This window comes from Nilaparvata lugens, chromosome 3 (assembly GCF_014356525.2).
Source record: "Nilaparvata lugens isolate BPH chromosome 3, ASM1435652v1, whole genome shotgun sequence".
Lineage (NCBI taxonomy): Eukaryota > Metazoa > Arthropoda > Insecta > Hemiptera > Delphacidae > Nilaparvata > Nilaparvata lugens.
In genome coordinates, this window is record NC_052506.1 from 89,137,350 (window position 1) to 89,156,476 (window position 19,127).

At 36.0% G+C, this 19,127-nt stretch overlaps 2 protein-coding genes across 2 annotated transcripts; both read right to left on the reverse strand.

Moving 5' to 3' along the window:
• Positions 1–810: 810 nt before the first annotated feature.
• Positions 811–2,064, reverse strand: LOC120350629. The gene is made up of 2 exons (XM_039424986.1): positions 1,913–2,064; positions 811–1,307 (listed from the first exon to the last, which is right to left on the reverse strand). The coding sequence occupies exons 1-2, from the start codon at positions 2,021–2,023 to the stop codon at positions 1,080–1,082; spliced, it is 339 nt and encodes a 112-aa protein (XP_039280920.1). The 5' UTR covers positions 2,024–2,064; the 3' UTR covers positions 811–1,079.
• An 11,764-nt stretch (positions 2,065–13,828) lies between these two features.
• On the reverse strand, positions 13,829–15,787 carry LOC111048489. The gene is made up of 2 exons (XM_022334386.2): positions 15,631–15,787; positions 13,829–14,680 (listed from the first exon to the last, which is right to left on the reverse strand). The coding sequence occupies exons 1-2, from the start codon at positions 15,706–15,708 to the stop codon at positions 14,198–14,200; spliced, it is 561 nt and encodes a 186-aa protein (XP_022190078.1). The 5' UTR covers positions 15,709–15,787; the 3' UTR covers positions 13,829–14,197.
• Between the last annotated feature and the right edge of the window lie 3,340 nt (positions 15,788–19,127).

Here is a 19,127-nt window from a genome sequence, read left to right on the forward strand (position 1 = left end):
GACCTTTTTTTTGAAGGGAGGACTTATCACTTTCAAGTTTTGATTTCAAATTTGGTGGGAGCCTGGCCTGTTCAATGATATTGTGCCAGTAGCAGTAATCTTCCTTTCTAACAAAGCATCCAACAAGTTGAGAGAGGTGAAATACCTATCTATGAATACAGTGTGACCAGGAGGAACTCTCTCTAATAAATTAAAAACTACTGTACCCCCAACACCAAGATCTTTGTTTTGTTGTCCTCCTGGCCATGTACTTGCACCACCATAGACAATGAAGTCCAACACAAGGCCATCTGGTGATGCCAGAATGAAATTTTTTATTCCCACAGGATTTGGTTTTCCTTTCACATATTGTTTGAGATTGGAAGTTCCATGAAAAGGAATCATTTGCTCATCAATTGAGAGATTTACAGGTAGGGGAAGAGTGAGGCTCTTTTTTTTAAATGCATCTATGAGGGGTTGCACTTTCCATAACTTATTATCTTTTTTATTTCTTCTGAAACAGATAAATTATCTACAAAATGGATGAAGTTCCTCAATTTGAAAAACCTATCACGGGGTGTTTGGGTTGCTGCTTCAATTCTCAGATTTTTTATAGTACAGCCTTACTCTTGGCATCTTCAGACATCCCATGACAATGGTTGCCCCCACTAACTGTTTAATTTCTACAGTGCTAGATTTGAGATTAACACTATTTGATTCTTACATAGCCCTAATATTAGTTTGCTCAGAAACAAGAGCACAAAAACTCATCATCATAATATTGTTAAAAATAATCTAATGGAGTCCAGTTCTCCCTATCACCAACATCCCATTCACTTTCAGCAGCTTTATATTGTTCATTTAGTTCACCAGTCTTCCATTTAAGCACTCTCCTTGAAGTCTGCAATTCTTTATTTGATCTCTCACTGCTGGTAGAGGTAGATGCTACTGGTGGAGGTGGCACTTGTAGAGATGGTTCAACTACAGAAGGCTGGTTCACCTGAACAAACAAGAAACAAAAATGTTTCTAAAGACTGACAAATAAGAAGGAAGTTACACATGTGGAACAACTTAATATGGATTAATAGAGTTCAACTCACTCACCTCATCAAATAATGCTGGCAGAGTCTCGGATTCATCTTCACCATCATAAACATCGCTGGGGGACTAGTCTGGGTCTGCATCTGAGTCATCATCAAAAACGCCAGTAACTGCTGATAAGTTGATATCATCATCTGACTCATCAGATGCAAAGTCAAAGTCTGAATCATCAAGGGCTTGGAGAATTTCATCAGGAGACAGGATTCCATGTTTAGGCCTGCTTGGAGCTGAAAAAGAAGAAAATATTCTACTGTAGGCTAAGTTACTTCCAGATCATAACAAAATAATAGGCTGTTTGTAAATTATATTGTGATGTTCAAGTGTAAATATACACCTAACTAATTCTCTCATAATATATCATGTTTTTCTATCAGAAATAGTTGTACCTGTTCATATCCACTCATTCAAATAGCCTACAAGAGATATTGAGTACATTACAGTACAGAATCAAAATTCCATTTCCACTGTAGGCCTAGTAGGCAAAACAAAAATGTTCTAGATTGATGTAGTTGAAAGTAATAATTATTTCATTGATTCATATCAAACTCTTTTTCCATTATATCTAATATTATTAGTAAGATCCTCACAGAAATTCAGAGGGAGTTGAGTACATGGACTGGAACAAAATTCTAGGTTAGGAAGTTTGTTTACAAGCTTCCCCCATGGGGGGATCCTCATGTCCAGCAGGCTGGACTACAATGTTTACAGTCTTGTAATTACTTGCAATTGATGAAAATTTCTGTTCCTATGCAAGATTCATCAGCAACTGGGTTTTATTTCGCATTTTGATACAACAGAAGTTGAAAAAAGCTGTAAAATAATTAACACTTACCACATTTTCTGGATGAAGACCTGCGAGGTCTGTCTCATGGTGGCGCCATGCTTGAAACTGCAGTGTGACACAAAACATAAAACAGGGAAATTTCCGACAAAAATTGTACATTTTGAATCGGCATTTCCCTCTGAACTTCACCAACTGTTCGTCCACAGTACAATATTCACTCGGTTTGTAAAAGTTTTGAAACTTTTGAACTAATAACTCAAACAGTTCTCTGATTGGTGCTAGATTATCCAACTCTTTTCTCTGATCACGACTCTTTATATCATCGAATCTGATACATCGCATCAAGAAATGGAATCTATTTTCATTCATTGCCAAATAACATGACTCCACACCTGTGCCCTGACTATTGTCCCACAAATTGGTGGTCTTCTTCCTTGCACTACCTAGTACACCAGACAAGAGTAAAATTCCAATGAACGCCCGGATTTCAGTACTGTCAGTAAATTTGGCATCTCTCTCTCATTGGAATTTATCTTTCACTATAGAAATATAAATATTGGTGCCAGTAACAATCAAGCAGATTACATTTTCATCAAAAAATAAATCAAAAGAATCTAATTCAGTCTTTCTGTTTCTTGCTTCACCCACAGCTCCAGGAAGATGAATAACAATATTATCTGCTCTAGTACGAACATTTCTAGGTTGAGATGGGGTTTTTTCCATTTTATCACTTGGTTATTCTTATCTTTCACTAGAAATAGGTTTGCAAGTGGTTTATCATCCTCACTGTCACTATACTGTCGCTGTTACTGTCCAAATACATAGATGTCTGATGTGCTCCCTCTTGTGGTTCACATGACACTTCCTCTTCATCCTGTAAATGTATGTCTTCGTGGATTTCATCTTCTTCAGAATCATCACTGTCATCAGCAACAGCCTCATCTTCATCAGAGCTTGAAGAATCCATCAATGCCACAAATATCTCTGCATCATTCAAACGGGCACACTTTGAAGAACCCATAACACAAATACTGACGTAGCCTAAGAAACTTTGAGAGCAAAAAATAGGAACAACCAATCACGGAGAAACTTCAGCACATACTAGTTGTCAGTGTCTCCAACCCAAACAAGCTTGCTGTCCCTATTTTAAACAGAAAAATTCCCTAGATTCCCAAAAAATTCCCTAGATATCTAAATTGAATGATGAAGCTTTTTGATAACTCAGAAAGGCTTTAAAATTGTATACCAATAATATAAAAGATCAAAATAGGTATAAGGCAGGTATTAAACAATATTTCCTATTACACATAAGACCATTTCATCAATTTCATGAGAAGAGATGAAAATATGATTGTATATTCTCTCTTTCCACATTATGATTAGATATTCAATTGGAAATATTATTGTGTAATTACGGAATAATGGATTTTGTTGAACAATAAAATTGAACAGAATTGAACAAATTTTAGGTTAGGTTATAAATAGCCATTGAGTTGAAAATAACAAAGAGATTAAGAGGTCAGTTAGGCAAATTGGGTACAGGCAATTGAGCTAAATAATATACCCTGATGATATTATATAATAATATAAATATTATATATATAACATTATAATATATATATATAATGATCTTACTTCGCACATATTACTTAAAATGAATAATTGACGAAAGATTTTCATTTACTTTAGAAAATCGATTTTAATGTCAATTATAATATAAATCTCAATAAATCTTAAACTGTACAAATATGAACATTCAATGATTCTCTCATCAGCTCTGCTGTTAGTTTGATAAACAACATTAGTAAATTATTAACAAGTCATATGGTTCATATGATTAGAAAGAAGAAGCGTGAATGTAGAGCAACCAGCTTCTTACATATATATATATATATATATATATATATATATATATATATATATATATAAAATATTATATAATAATATCATATCCTGCACTAAATCCAAGGTTAAGTTCATGGGAAAGATATCGCAAGCTTTTGATATAAGAACTGGTGTAAGGCAAGGGGATGGATTGTCTCCTCTTCTCTTCAACATTGCTCTAGATAAAGTAATGAGAGAATGGGAGAAGGAACTGAAGCAGGCAGGTTAGGACCCTGTGATCCTGGGAAATCAGAAATCTGGAATTGAAATTCCATACTTGGCTTTTGCAGATGATTTAGTCATCTTTGCAGGGTCAGAGGAGAATGCAAGAAAACAAATTGAAACTTTAAAAGAAGTCACAGAAAAGATTGGCTTATTGATTTCCTTTGAAAATACTGTTTTCACCACAGGTCCCAATCTCAAGCTGAAAAAACTTGAAACAAAGTATGGGAAAGTAAATAGCTTCTCATCCTTCAAATATCTTTAAAATTTATTTCTGAGAAGGAAGCCCTAAGAGAGAGAGTGAAAAAAGCACAAAAGGGATTTGGCTTGGTACAAAAAAGAATAAAGCTGAACCATCATGAATTCTATTAGATCTACTGAAATAAGAACCTAATTTGAAATTATTTATATTTACATAATTCAAATTGTTATTTCTCAACCAGTGCTCCGTTATCAACATTATATGGATTTTATTATCATCTACAATAGTTTCAATATAATCAATTTTATTCTGCAACCCCTGAACATTCCATGACAGGAAACTCAACTCAGTGGAATGATTACCCCCTTTATTACTGAAAGTACAGGAACGAGCAATACTACTATTATAATTACTATTTACCTTATGACTAGTGTGTACAAGTCGGCTGGCCAAAACAAGATCGTTGTCATTAGTTATTAGTTTAAATCATTTGTCTCAATATGAGAAATGTCATTGTCAATTGTTGCAATAGATGAATAAACAGAAGAAATTTCACTTGGATTCACATTGACATCAACACATGTGTGGGGAGCATCAGAGCAGCTTGGGTTTGGCGTAACAGGACAGGACTCCATGTGACGAAAGATAGGAGAATCCAGCGCTCTCGGGATGCCCGACTGTATTAACTGCATTTCATTTACCACAGTCACAGAACGATCACTCACAATCTGATTGTGAGTATTTTTCACATATTCGCTTATCGACCTTCCCAGCAGTCTCTTAGCAGAGATCCTGTAGTGCAGTCCATGTTTCGTGAAGTAATTACGCATCAGTGTACTGCCAACACCACAGAATTTCATTGTCGATCTTCCCTCAGAGTTGACAAGTCGATTTTGAATAGCTGAGTTGGCGAAGCAAATGTCGTCATTCACGGAAGGCAAATTGTAGCGGTAAGGAATGGCACACAACAGTATGTTAGTGTTTAAATCAGCAGCCTCAATCACATCAAGTCCCTGCATTACGGTGAGATGACCTGGCTCAAGTCTACCGAAATCATTCGCTCCTGCCATAACAATGACACAGTCAGACCGGGTTAAGTCCTTAATGAAACACAGACCTCTTTCAATGACGTGCTTCATCTTCGCTTCACTATAGCAGGTAACCTCAATCTAAGGAAGGAAACTAACAAGTGACAAGGTTCAATTAAATATTTTACTTTATAGTCATAATCAGCTGAAAATAAACCAGAGTTACCAACTGTCTAAAGCAATACTATAACATTTTGAGATGTTACTGTATTGCTCTGATTATTCTATGAACAAAACTACATGAACAGACCACCACAACATTTTGAGATGTTACTCTATTGCCCTGTTTACTCCAAGAATCAACTATACTAATACAACTACAACATTTAGAGATATTACACTATTACTTTGGCAATGTCATTGCCAGATGATTTGTGGAAACAAGAACATGTGTTGAAAAAACATTGAAAATGAATTATTTTGAGTTGTTACTGTGTTGAACTGGATCCTCAACACTCCCACAAACTCAAAAATGTGAATATCTCAAAATCATAAAATTTTGAGTTGTTACACTATTGTACTGAGACAGTGACATGTCCACAAAATAAGATTTTTGAGGAACAAGAAAAAACATAATTACAACTAAACTGCTTGTACAATTTTAGTTTTTTTTTTTAATTCAATATACTCAATTCTGAGATGATTCCTCAACTTATTTCTCTTATATATCAGTTTTATTTCATTTAGTAAAATTTTTAAAATTTGGACATGTGTGGTTTCTCAAATAAATTTTGAATAATGGCATAATAAATAAATTAATAGTGTTCACAATTTAATTATTTATTGAAAATTGAATGAAAAAATGTATATTGGATATTGAAAAGTGTCAAACTGTAAAATAGTTTCATAAATTGTAAAATAAATGGAAATTTTCAATTTAAGTACCAAACTTGTTTACTGTCCTAATAGAATCTGGACTGTCCATGTTTTCACCTCAATCATCTAGTTCTTCTCCATTACTCATAAATTTCTTTCCAAAAATCTTGTAATTGTTGATTGTGCTCTCATCAACTGCAGCTCGAGCCCTCTTAATATTACTGCACTTGCGCACAGTCAACTTAGGATGTTGTTTACGAAATGATATGACCCAATCCTTACCTGGCAAGTTGTTGTTGAATTGTTTCACCTGACGACCTTGTTTATCCAAGTATGATTTGATTGTAAAACGAATGTCCAATTCAGTTGTTGGAAATCCATATTCTGCAAGCTTGTGTATGTGGTTCTCAAAACATTTTTCCTCTTCTTCCATAAATATTGTCGGACGTCCAACATTTTCTTTCAAATTCCCTTTGAGTTTATTTTTTTTGTGCTTCTTGGGATCCCGTAATGTTCTGCTGCATTACTTTGAGACAGCAAACCATTTTGGATTTCATTCAACACATCTGCAAAGTTTCTGCTGAATAGTCTGTGTATTTTCGAGTGCCCACTTGTCATTGGTAGTTTTGAGGCATCTTTGTGGCATCTGAATGTACCAGTACCTGAAACAATTCAAAAATGTTTAGTGTATAATCAAAACATAGCCTATAGCATGACCACAATTCAGGAATAGGACTTCTAACAAAACACTTTGTGTTTTTCAGGAACCATTACATGGGGTAACATTGGCCCAAACAATGCTTGGGCCAATGTTACCCCAAAACACACAGTTTTAGGTTAGATTTTTTAGAAGTAACTGCAAGTTAAAACCATTGTTATGAGTGAAACCATATTGTTACTATGTTTCAGGAACTAATACAAGATACTATTGTGCTACTTACTTTAATTTTAAGGCTTCCAGTTATATTTCCACAGTCAGAAGTTTCAGAAGTGAAAAATGTGTAAACTATGAACCTCAAAACTTTCAAAGAGCAAGGTGCCAACCTAAAAAATATAAAATAATGAAACCTATAATTTCTGATAGAGCAGGTTGACCACAACATTCGGGCAAAAAATAAAAAACCTACTGTTATTATTTCCATGTAAATAAAATTAATTATCTTTTGGGAAATGGTGGGCCAAAGTTACCCACCAAGGGCAAAAGTAACCCCAGTCTACGGTAACCTTATTCCTAGTTTTGATAGTACAAATTCGCCACGACTTGAGTTAGCTTATTTTTTCTCCATGTCCTCACTAGAAACTTTACTGGAATACCTAAACTTTGAGCAAAGACCTAAGAAATTGATTGAGGCACATCTTCTAAGAACAATAATGATTTCATTGATTTGAAGCAGCAATTGAAATGTGCCACTATTGATGACAGAAATCTAACCTCCAGAAAATCAGTAAAACTGGCACAAAAAAGTTATGCCACTATTGCAGACTACACCAAGCAAAAACACATGTTTTCAGATACGTCACTAGCTCGATCTTATGGTTTTATGATGAACTCATTTTGTTCCAGTATTGCAGGATGGTAGATTGTTCTGTTTTGAATAAGTAGGCCGGTCTTATTCTTTTATTTTATTAATTATTTTATTAATTTATTATATATTTTTTTCAATCAAACATTTCCTATGTTTGTAATAGTTTTTCTATGTTTGTATAAATAAATTTCATGTTTTTTAGACTTTTGTATTAAGTTAATAAGTTATCAAGACTTCCATATCAATATGGACTTACTGTTTTCATCATCTTCTGAAGAAGATGATCTAGTTCAAGTGGCGAGAAAAAGAAAGAATTACAGAGAAAGAATAAATTTCAATTTTGATACAATCTATGAATTCAATGAGCGCTTCAGATTGAGTCCATTAAAATTAGAGGAAATATTGAATGAGATTGGGTCAATAATCAGTCACCCTACTTGTCACTCATATGCACTCTCCAGCAAAATGCAATTATGTATTGCTTTCCATTGGCTGGGCAATGGAGAGCAATACCACTGCATTGCAGATGCTCTTGGGGTGAGCAAAGCGAGCGTCTGCAGATCTATTGGAAGTGTAGTTGAGGCAGTAAATTATTTACAAAAGTTGTAGACTTTCCCCAGGAAGTGGTGACTTCCTGTGCTGCATTTTATAATGTGGCCGGGCTTCCTCAAGTCATAGGGTGCATTGATGGGACATTGATCCCTGTTGATGCTCCCCCTGAAGATGAGCCAGCATTTGTTAGAAAAGGCAACCACTACTCAATACTTCATACTTACTTACTTCATACTTCTCTCCTTAGTCATTACCAGATAACTGGATTGACTGTGTCAGAAAATGGACCTGACTTGGTCCTTGTCATAGAGTTGACATAAAACTATGTCTGTAATAAACACTTATTTACGTTTATAAACTTAGTCAAACATATAAAAAACATTTAAGAATAGTAATATTTGAACTTTTCAAGATGGCCTTGCCTGTAAGCATTACATTAATTATCACTCGACGTTAGCTGATATTTCTAGTGGCCTCAAAGTATTCCTCCACTGAATAGAATGGAGACTCTATTAACCAGTTTTTGATTTTTGTTCTGAAGCTCATGTCGTCCAAGTTCTTCACACTGTCAGGTAAGGCGTTGTAAATCCTCAGGGCTAGTATTGGGAAACAATCCTTCTTCTTACTCAGCCTGCAGAAAGGGATGTCTATTTTCGCTTTTCCTCTGGTGTTGTAGGAGTGTCTGTCTTCTCTTCTTGTGAGCAAGTGGAAATTATCCCTTGCGTGCAACAGGGAGAGCCAGATATATTGATTGTACACCGTGAGTATTCTCAGCTTGATAAAGATGGGTCGGCAGTGGTCCAAGTATCCCGCCGAATCTAGGATACTTAGAGCCTTCTTCTGCTGGAGCAGTACATATTTACAGCCTGGAGCGTGCCCCCATAACTGAAGTCCATAGTTGATATGGCTATGAAACATAGCAAAATACACCTCCACCAGATGCTTCCTGGAGATTAATGGCTTCAGACATCTCAGTAGGTACATCACTTTGGCTAGTTTCCTACAGATGTTATCAATGTGGCTACTCCAGCCAAGTTTAGCATCCAGTGTAAAACCCAGTAGCTTCACTTCTGTGAGATCGTCAAGCTGCTCCCGAACAAGAGTGCATGTTGTCTCCTGGGTTTTGCTTTCATTAAGCATCAGCTCGTTGCTGGTGAACCACTGCTTCGCCTGCTTAAAAATATCTGCTGCCAACCTCTTGGACAAATCTGGTGCTCTACCCCTTGCGAAAATAGTGGCATCATCAGCAAACATGAGGATGTTGCCCATAAATCCAAGGTCATTTATCATTACCAGGAACAAAACAGGACCAATCACTGAACCTTGTGGCACTCCGTGACGAACCCTTAGTGGACCTGAGTTCGCTCCATCAAGGGTAAGAACCTGCCTCCTATCAGAAAGGTAGGCTCTGAAGGTGGCAAGGACTGGACCGCACACTCCATAAGCAGACAGTTTCTTGAGGAGAATATCGTGTGAAACACACTCAAAAGCCTTGCTCAAGTCTGCTAGAGCAAGAGACACTGAGTCACCCGCCTCAAAAGAGTTGAGGATCTCAGCAACTAGCTGTGATACCGCAGTGACCATTGACTTTCCCTGCCTGAATCCATGCTGGGCGTTTGTAAATAGGTCTCTTCTTTCAAAGTAGAGAACCAGCTGCTTCTTCATGCACACCTCAAAAATCTTTGCCAGAGCTGGAATAATTGAGATGGGCCTGTAGCTACCCATGTCTGATGGATCTCCCTTCTTGAAGACAGGTACAGTTCTGGCAAGCATACCCAGTTTCCACTATTGAAGATGGCATTAGCTAATGTGAACTGGACAATGATACTTCCTGGCTGTATGGATAACCCTGAAGAGTTATTCGATACATTTTTCAAAAAATTCACAGAAGTATTTGAGAATTGAGAAGTTTTTGACAGTAAATTGTATGGTTGTTTGTGGTCCCAACCTAGAATTTTATTACGTTAGTGCCAAATGGCCAGGGAGTGTGCATGACACCAGAGTACTATGCAACAGCACACTATTTCAATGCTTTGAAGGAAGCTGGCGGCCTATCCAAAAATCAGTCATCCTAGGTGACTCAGGTTATCCACTTCTTGAATGGTTGATGACCCCACTTTTAGGTAATATTGAAGACAATAGAGCAGCTGCTGCTTACAACAGAGCACATAAAAAGAAACGCCGTCTTGTCGAAAATTCCCTGGGTATTTTAAAAGAAAATTTCCTTGTCTGAATCACCTTAGAGTCTCACCCATATATGCAGGGAAAATTTTCAAATGCTGCACAGCATTGTACAACATTGCACGGGAGGAGGTCAATCATTTAAATGAGGATGAAGTTGAGATTGAAGATGGTAATGCTATAGATGAACATTATGAAAATGTGGGTGCAAGGTATGGTATAGGGATGCAAGGTATATATATTAATTGAGGCGGTTAGAAGCAAAGGGGTGTAAGTGACAAATTTGCTTTTATGAGAAAATTGACCTCAAAGTCAAGGTGAAAACTAAAATTCCTTCCTACTAATGAAACATTCTTGTTGTGGTGAATTGTTAGTTCAGATATTTGTGAAGTTGTATGTTTAGTATTATAGAATTTTAGCCAACCTTTTTGAGAAAATATAAGGAATTTATTTTAATAAGTTTGTACTTGTACCTCATTACCTCCAAATTTGTCACTTACACCCCTTTACATCTCAGAAATGTTGGGTTTTATCATATTATTGAACGACAATGAACTGACTGTGATATTATTTTATTGGTTATATTCTAATAATATTAGAACAGTCACAAACACGATATTTTGGAAAGAGAAACAGGCAATTGCCCAAAACTTCTTCAATTCCTTGATTTTGGCACATAAATAGTCCAAAGTGAGGTTAAGTTTAAAATTCCTGTTTACCAAAGATTAACACTCAGAGAATACGTATTCGAGATATGACTGATGAATTTTGAAGGGTTGATAAGAGCCGGAAATAACACTAAACAATCCGAAAGTTTCAATAATATTGAAATAAACTTGAAAATTTTGAGCAGAAAAATTAAAACTACTATCACTGCAACTATCCGCTGATTTTTTATGTTATATTCTATCTGTTTCACACCCAATGCCATTGAATGTTCATGCAAAGGTTCACTGTCATCATTAGTTATTTTAATCTGACTCCCATAATCTGTCTGCTTCATACTCAATGTCATCATTAACATTAGGTTCATGCAAAGGTCCACTGTCATCATTAGATGTAGATTTTTTGTTGTTTTTATGTTTGAGATTCTTGTAGAAATTGTGATGAATAGGTGGTAAAAATGGAATTAACTGCTGAAGGTTCCTGTACTTGGCTGTTTTTATAGCTGGAGGTGATGTGTACATTTTTTCAAACTCTTGATTGTTGTTGGGAGAGCAATTCTAGGTTTTCTCAGATCAACCTCAGAAAATTCGAATTCTTCTGTTAGAGTATTCTTATAGTAGAGTGTGTATGGGTGATCTTTAACAAGGCAGAACCACTGCATGTTCCGGATTCCTGTTACACTGTCTTTTAAAACTGCATTCATTGTTTCAATTGAATAAAAATCGGATGTTTTCATCCTATCAATAATGAATTTACGACTGGATTGCGCCACCACATTGATCCAGTCTTCTGGTACAAATACATATTTTTGGTGTTTTCTTGATTTTTCAATCAGACCAAAGTCTTGATCACATTCCATAAATGAGTGACCTGATATCAAAAATTTATGATCAATCTGCTGTATGTTTGTGTTTTGAAGAATGAAAATCCAGAATTTTATGATGTTTTTCTCTTTATTCTGTCCACCAGCATTATCACTGAATGCTAACAAATGTGTTATAGTGCTTAGATGGTTCTGTACGTACTTAAGGAGACAAGACCCTATTTCCTGAGAGCCTTGTTGAGCTTCTCCCTCATGCCACATGAACATAGTAGCACTATCGCTGGAAAGATCATGAACTCCAAAATTATAAACCCAGAGTTGTCTCAAATAGTAAACTTTGCTGCATGTGAGTAATGGTGTAGGCAATGTTTTCTCCAAATCAAAACATATAGCTTTGATTTTTGTTGGATTTTCTTTTGCCATTTGTTTGGCTTCATTTTTAGCAGTTCTTGCCTTTTCGGCTTTTCTCAAGTGTAACTCCTTCAACTGTTTGCTATTTTCAACTATATTTTGATCTTCACTGTGCAGAATTTTTGTTTGTAGTATATCACATGTTGTACATGTGTCAGAATGAGGCCGTTTGAATCGTAAATTAAATTTTGTGTTGAAAATATGTCTGTAAAATGTCTCCTTAACAGGGTTTTCAATTTGGTGCTCCTTGCAATGTTCTAAATAGAGTGTGAACATTTTATGATAAATTGGACTCAGATTCATAAAAGCAAATAATATGTAACCTATATTTATGAATATATTTTTATTATTATGATTAATTGTTGTAGTTCAAATACTTAGCCCAATCTCATTCAATATTTCTAGGAATAGTGTAGCCTCACCTGAATCTTTACTATCAACAGCTGCATTGGTTTATTCCATGCTCAAGCAGTATAAAATGCCTTCACTTATAAAATAGTCTTCGAATTTGATAATTCCAAACCCACGCAAACTATTGAAAATAATATTGCAATATTTTGTGATTTTCTAGTGCATGCACTATTTCAAGTCACACTAGGATAATTCACATGTTGCTAAATGTTATTTGCTTACTTGTGAGGACCTCATTTAATACTAACCTACCAACTGTAAGGCCCGCCGCAAGGTAGACCCACGTTAATCCACAAAAAGCAACCCACACCGTGGGATGTTTTGTAAACCATTGCTAGGCTTCTCTAGACATCTTTGTAATGATAATAATACATGCAACAAATAATCCATTTGTCAGCTGATTTATAATGAATAATTCCATAGCAATGGTTTACAAAACATCCCACAACGAGGGTTGCTTTTTATGGATTAGCATGGGTCTACTTTGCGGCGGGTTTTAGGCCACACGAAACGTTCTTTAGAAGAGACTGGGGGACTGGAAGCTCTCTGATTGGCTGATTCTCTATCAGCCTGCTAATGCCAACTCAATCAGCCAATCAGAGAGCTTCCTGCCCTACCGATTCATCTCAACACCGCTTTGTGTAGCTTGGCCCTTAGGCCTACCAATCACTATACTTACTAGAATCAAAATATAAATTAGACACAAAAATTCTTCAAAGGTGATGTATGATAATATTTTGATTTTTTCACGAAAAAAAACCAATTGAAAATGTGGAGTGGGCAACATCTAATTCATTCATCACCTCAATGACCTCAAATACAGTTAGTAAAGCTGTGTTTTTCATGTTTTTCCTGCAATTGAAATAATATAATGTTGATCCAGCAGTTAATTATCGACACAATTTATCAAATAGATTAACCAAGCTGGATGAATCTAAGATTGTGAATATTTTATAGTATATTTTTATCAAGGACACCTCTGACAGGAATGTGCACTATCATATCACCAATGTCATAGACATCAATTACTGTACTACAGTTTATTGTTTCTAATACTATAAGTGATCAGAGAATTAGGCAAAAATGTGAGGGTCTTAAAATATGTGTTATAATCGTTAAGCACACTAATAACCAGTTATTAAAACTACAGTACTGTCAAGTAACAGATAATAATAAGCAAATTGAAGTAAGAATTATGTCAAATATTAATATAATTATTGTGTCAAGTACACAAAAAGAATGAAGTTAAGATTTAGAAGTGATAACTGACTTTAGCTTTTCGAAATTGATATGACTTATTTAAAATATTATATCATTTGATGGTGACATATCTTTTGCTCAAGTCTCTGATCAAGTTGAATATAGAGAAATCCTGTTAAAGAAAACACAAGTGAGTTATCAACTATGTATCTATATTGTTATATTATAAAAATGAATAAGAAAGATAGAACTAGGGACTATTGTAAGTCTTCTTGTGAATCAATAACTTCTTCATGCTCCACTGTCAACAACTCGTCAGTAAATTGGCTATGTGGAAGCTTCAATTCCTCTTCAATTTTTAAAATTTGTAGTTTTTTGTGATGAACTTGGTGTTCTAACAAAGAGTTCTGCAAGAACACCCTCCGATCTTTGGCATCTTCGACATCCTGAGGGGAATACCCCCTCCTCCTCTGCAGAGGGCTGATTCTGGTCAGCCTGCGCCTGCTCCGGCCGACCAGAGGCCCAGGCCCGTGTTGAGGTGGCGGTGAAGGGTGTTGAAGATGCAGATGAGGTGGAGGCGGTGGCGGCTGAAGTTGTTGTAGCCTCAGGTACAGCTGGGGCAACCACATTGCCAGCTGGCACTTCAACTTCAAATGAGCTGTGTTCAGCCTGCTCAGGAGGGTCCTGTTCAATACTCCAGGTTTCAGCTACTCCCAAATCAGTGAGCACTGAGCTGTCCCTCCCAATAATATCAAGTACAATATTATCAAGAGTATTTAATCTCCATTCTGGCCCTCCTGCCGACCCGGTCTTTTTTTGATTGTCGACCTTTTTCTGTGAAAAAAGTACTTAATCTCAGAATACAAGTAACAATTTTTTTATAATCTTCCAATATTTATCTCATGTTGTATTTATATTCTGAAGAAAATAAAACATTTGTCTTAATATTGTTGGAATTATTATCCATAACTTAATCATTTCCAATTTTTGAATGTGTCATAGAGTCCCATCACACAGTTGAATATTTAATCACATATCTCTGATGGTGGATTAAATCGAATGTCTGAAAATGAATTGTCAATAACCTTTGATCAAATACTTGACCGTGTAGTGGGGAGCTCATATGATTTTTCAAGCACTGGGTCATAATAGACTCTATGACATACTAGCATAGCCACCTCTAATACAAGGCCCCAGCCTACGATATTGCAATGTTGCAGTGTAGGCCTAGAATCTCGTTTTTAAAAGGCCTTCAAAATGATGTATCACACAATGGGTGTTTACATTCAGAATATTTGAGTTACAACACCTCATTTCTATGAAAAATAACACTTCAATCAAGTTACAACACCTAAGTCACCCCCTTATAAGGGGTTGAAATTCAGTTGTACATCAAAAGGTAGAGTACCGTATCCTGAAAGTTACAGTATTATATCTACAACAGTCTCCAACTTATTGAAGGGTTCCCATACATATGACTCAGTCGGTACCGTATTATTATATACTGGAACCTTATAAGCAACGTTCACGTGGTAGTGCATCATTCCAGCCCAACCTGAAATTGGTATCTTTGTAATTCATCGCCTTCTTATAGCCCCAATTGGATTTTTCACCGTTATTCATGTTCTATCTTTCAAGTATACTTTAATAATAAATGAAAATATAAGTATTTAATTCCAGGCTACCTACCTACTTTAAATTGTGAAAAATGACAACATGTAGGCTAGTAGAAAATATGTATGTTATACTTAGAAAAATAAAATTATTTAAAGAGATTCACTCACCATAGTAGATTTTCTGGCATTTTGCCATAAAACATCTCTTGTGTAGGTCCATTGCTTATCAGGCCCCACAACTCCCATGCCTAACGCCAAACTGTGGATTTCTTTCCATGCATCTATCTTTTGGGCCTTACAAACCTCGTCAGAGAATTTTCCGAACAGAACTGCTTTTTTCTCTCTTATTTGTTGCAGGACAAATGGTAGCCTAATTTAGAGAGAAATAGCCTAATTAGAGAGAAATGATAGCCTTATTTGTTGAGAAATGGTAGCCTAATAAAGTGATGATTATCGACTGACTATCCTAAACTAAAATCCTAAACTTATGAATATCTTTAAACTCTAATACTACCTACAAACTATTCTATGTCTAATTTTAAACTAATAGCCTACTTAATAAAAATTGAACACTAGATGAAAAAACAATGCTTGAACCTATTACCCTTCTGAAACACAAATACAAAATGGGAAAATGGCTAAACAGGGAAACAGTGCTAAATGCTTGGGGATGAAAACGGAAGTTATCTTGTGTTCTTGGAGAAGGGTAGTGGCAGTGGCTATTGGGGGTTGTCAAAGCAATAGTATAGCTCAAAAATGAGGGAAGTTTGAAAATTTCATACTGAATGAGAAAGAATAGGAATATAGCTTAGTCCAGTGGCGATCGATGCTGTAAAAAGTTAGTGAAGCACTAATTTGTTGGTGGGGCGGGGGGAGGGAGGTGGTTGTGGTTTGTTTGTTGTGGGTAATTTTCCTTGACAATGCATGTAATATTTATCCTTTTACTCATTCTTTTTTCTATTGAAGCATAATCTCACTGTAGACTGACAAGAGATTTCCTTCTAAACTTGAAATAACATAAAAACTCTGCATTACAATCTATTATTATCAAGAGATATATCTAAGAATAATATATAATAGAAAAAAAACTCACCAAAGTTGATCAAGTATGTAGTCAAGTCTGTTCCATTGAGTTATGTATTCACTTATGCACTTGATTATTATAAATGGAAATATATAATACAATGTTGCTGTTGTTAGCATATGGCTTGGATTGTGGGGAGTCCCATAGGAAGTTCCACTCCGCCAACATAACCAAAATCTCCCATGATGGAAAACTGCGATACTTATTCTTAATTTTACATGAATTTCAATTGGAAAAATCTTTTGATTAAAAAAGCCAAAAACACAAAATGAAACACTAAAATCACTAATCCACGTCTGGAAACTGTAGAATCTTAAAATAATCTATAACACCAAATTTTCAACACATTTTATAATACAATGTGATAATAATTGAAGATTTCCTTGAATAATTGAAAAACTTGAGGATTAGCGAAAGTTAAAATCCATTCTTCTTTCTTGAGCAGCAAAATACTTTCATAACCTCGTCAAAAAAATGTCTCTTTGTTTTTCAATTTGACTAGCAACTCGGATTCAATTGAAATGATGCCCAAGTCAGAAGGCAAAGTGAGTCACATTTGTTTCTTGGGTGTAACACATGAACACAATGAAAGAATTGACACTGGCAATGTTCACAAGCTTGTAGAAGAGTAGAACGAGTGGCCACCTTCTGGTCTTTCTACTTGATGAATATATGGCACATTTCATGTCAAGGAGGTCAACACCAGCTTTAGTGCCATTGTAGAAACAAATAATCTCAGGTTTTCTTTTCTCTTCTCTTCATTCGTTTCTATTGTGTGATGCATGCTTGACAAAACACAAACTGCTCTGTTCTTTTTAGGCACAAAAGATAGAAGAGTTGTATCATTTCTGAAACCATATAGGGTAGATACGGTTGGGCGATTGTTGTTTGTGAGAAATTCATTAGGTATGCATCGTTTATCCTTCTTCAATGTACCAACGTATGTAAGTTTCCTTTTGGTAAGTTCATCCACACACTCTATAGAAGAAAACCAATTGTCTGCTGTAATGTTTCTATTGCTCCCCTCGATAGTTTTACACAAACAAAGCACTGATTGAGTAGGAATACTGAGATTTTTTTCTGTTTCTGTCAATCCGATTCTGTCACTGCCTTTTCCTGTGTAAATGTATGCATTGCACAGGTAAGAAGTCTTAGTATCGGCAAGGCACATTACCTTTATGCCATATTTTTTTTTGTTTCTTAGGCATATACATCCTAAAAGAGCAGCGACCTCGAAATGGAACAAGCATTTCATCAATTGTAATATATGCTGAAGGTCGATACACAGCCTGACTATTCCCTATGACTTTGTTGAAAATCTCTGATATGGGTGCCGCTTTGTCTGTTTGTTTTCTCTGTTCCCTGGTTTGAGCATCATCAAAACGTAAAGAAGCCACAATAGCCTTGTAGCGATTGAGGGACATGGTAGCCCAAAAGATTGGTCGACTGCACTCATCTTTTTTGAAAAGTGATTCCATATTCTCATTGTTTGATTTCAAAACAGATGAATATAGTAGTAGCCCAATTAGGGCATTCATCTCTTCAATGTTAGTGTTTTTGAAATTTCCTTTACGTTTTCCAGGTTGAATTCTCTCCCGAATTGATGACAACTTTATATTAGTATTAGTAACTATTTGAGAAATAATGTCATCAAAAAACAGCTGCCATAAGTCAGTTTTCTTGGATGCTTCCCCTAAATTTCGAGCTGGCCCCACAATCCCAGGCAATCCACCTCTTATGATGTTTTGGGCAGGTGTTCGAACTTGTCTGATAGGATGAGTGCTTTTCCAAGCATTTGGAGGGCCCTGTTCAGTTTTTCTCATCCTTTTCATAAAATATTGTGGTAGGGGAGTATCTGGAGCAACAGCATTCACTACTACATTTGACTCACCCACGACCTCATCCAGCAATTCTTCATCCTCCGAACTACTTGATTCATCTTCTCCACCACTCATGCATCACATAGTCGGGGTCAGCATCTGAGTCATCCACAACTGAATCTTCTTCATCAGAATCATTTGGGTCGTCCATATCTTCATCTAATAATCTATGAACTTGGTCTTCAAAAGATGGATCACCAACTGTCAAAGACATATTTGTGGATTTACTTGTCCCAGGTCGGCTCATTTTATTTGAGAAATATGTATAAGGAAGAACCAAAATATGAATAACAAACAATGAATACGATGAAACGATTATGATGAATAATAAGTGATAGATGACAGTTATAATAACGCATAAGACGAATAGAAGTTCACAACAGTCTACATTACCGAACACATACGGTCAACTTGACTGACACTAGGATAACGTTCCAGTACACACCCGGTAAATATGACCACCCAACAAAACAACAGAACACATGCACCATGCAAAGCTCAAGGCTAAACTAACTAATATTCCATTAGCGTGCTGGCAAGGGAGTGGGAGGAAGGTATTGTGAGTGGGAAGCGCCTACACTAATCAGTAGGGCCAATATGAGGGCACAAAAATTTGCATCGGTCAAAATGACCTATGTGTTCTGTTAAGTGTTAATCAAACTTTCTTTTTCATTATGCCCCCAAAAAGCCAATTCTTGTTT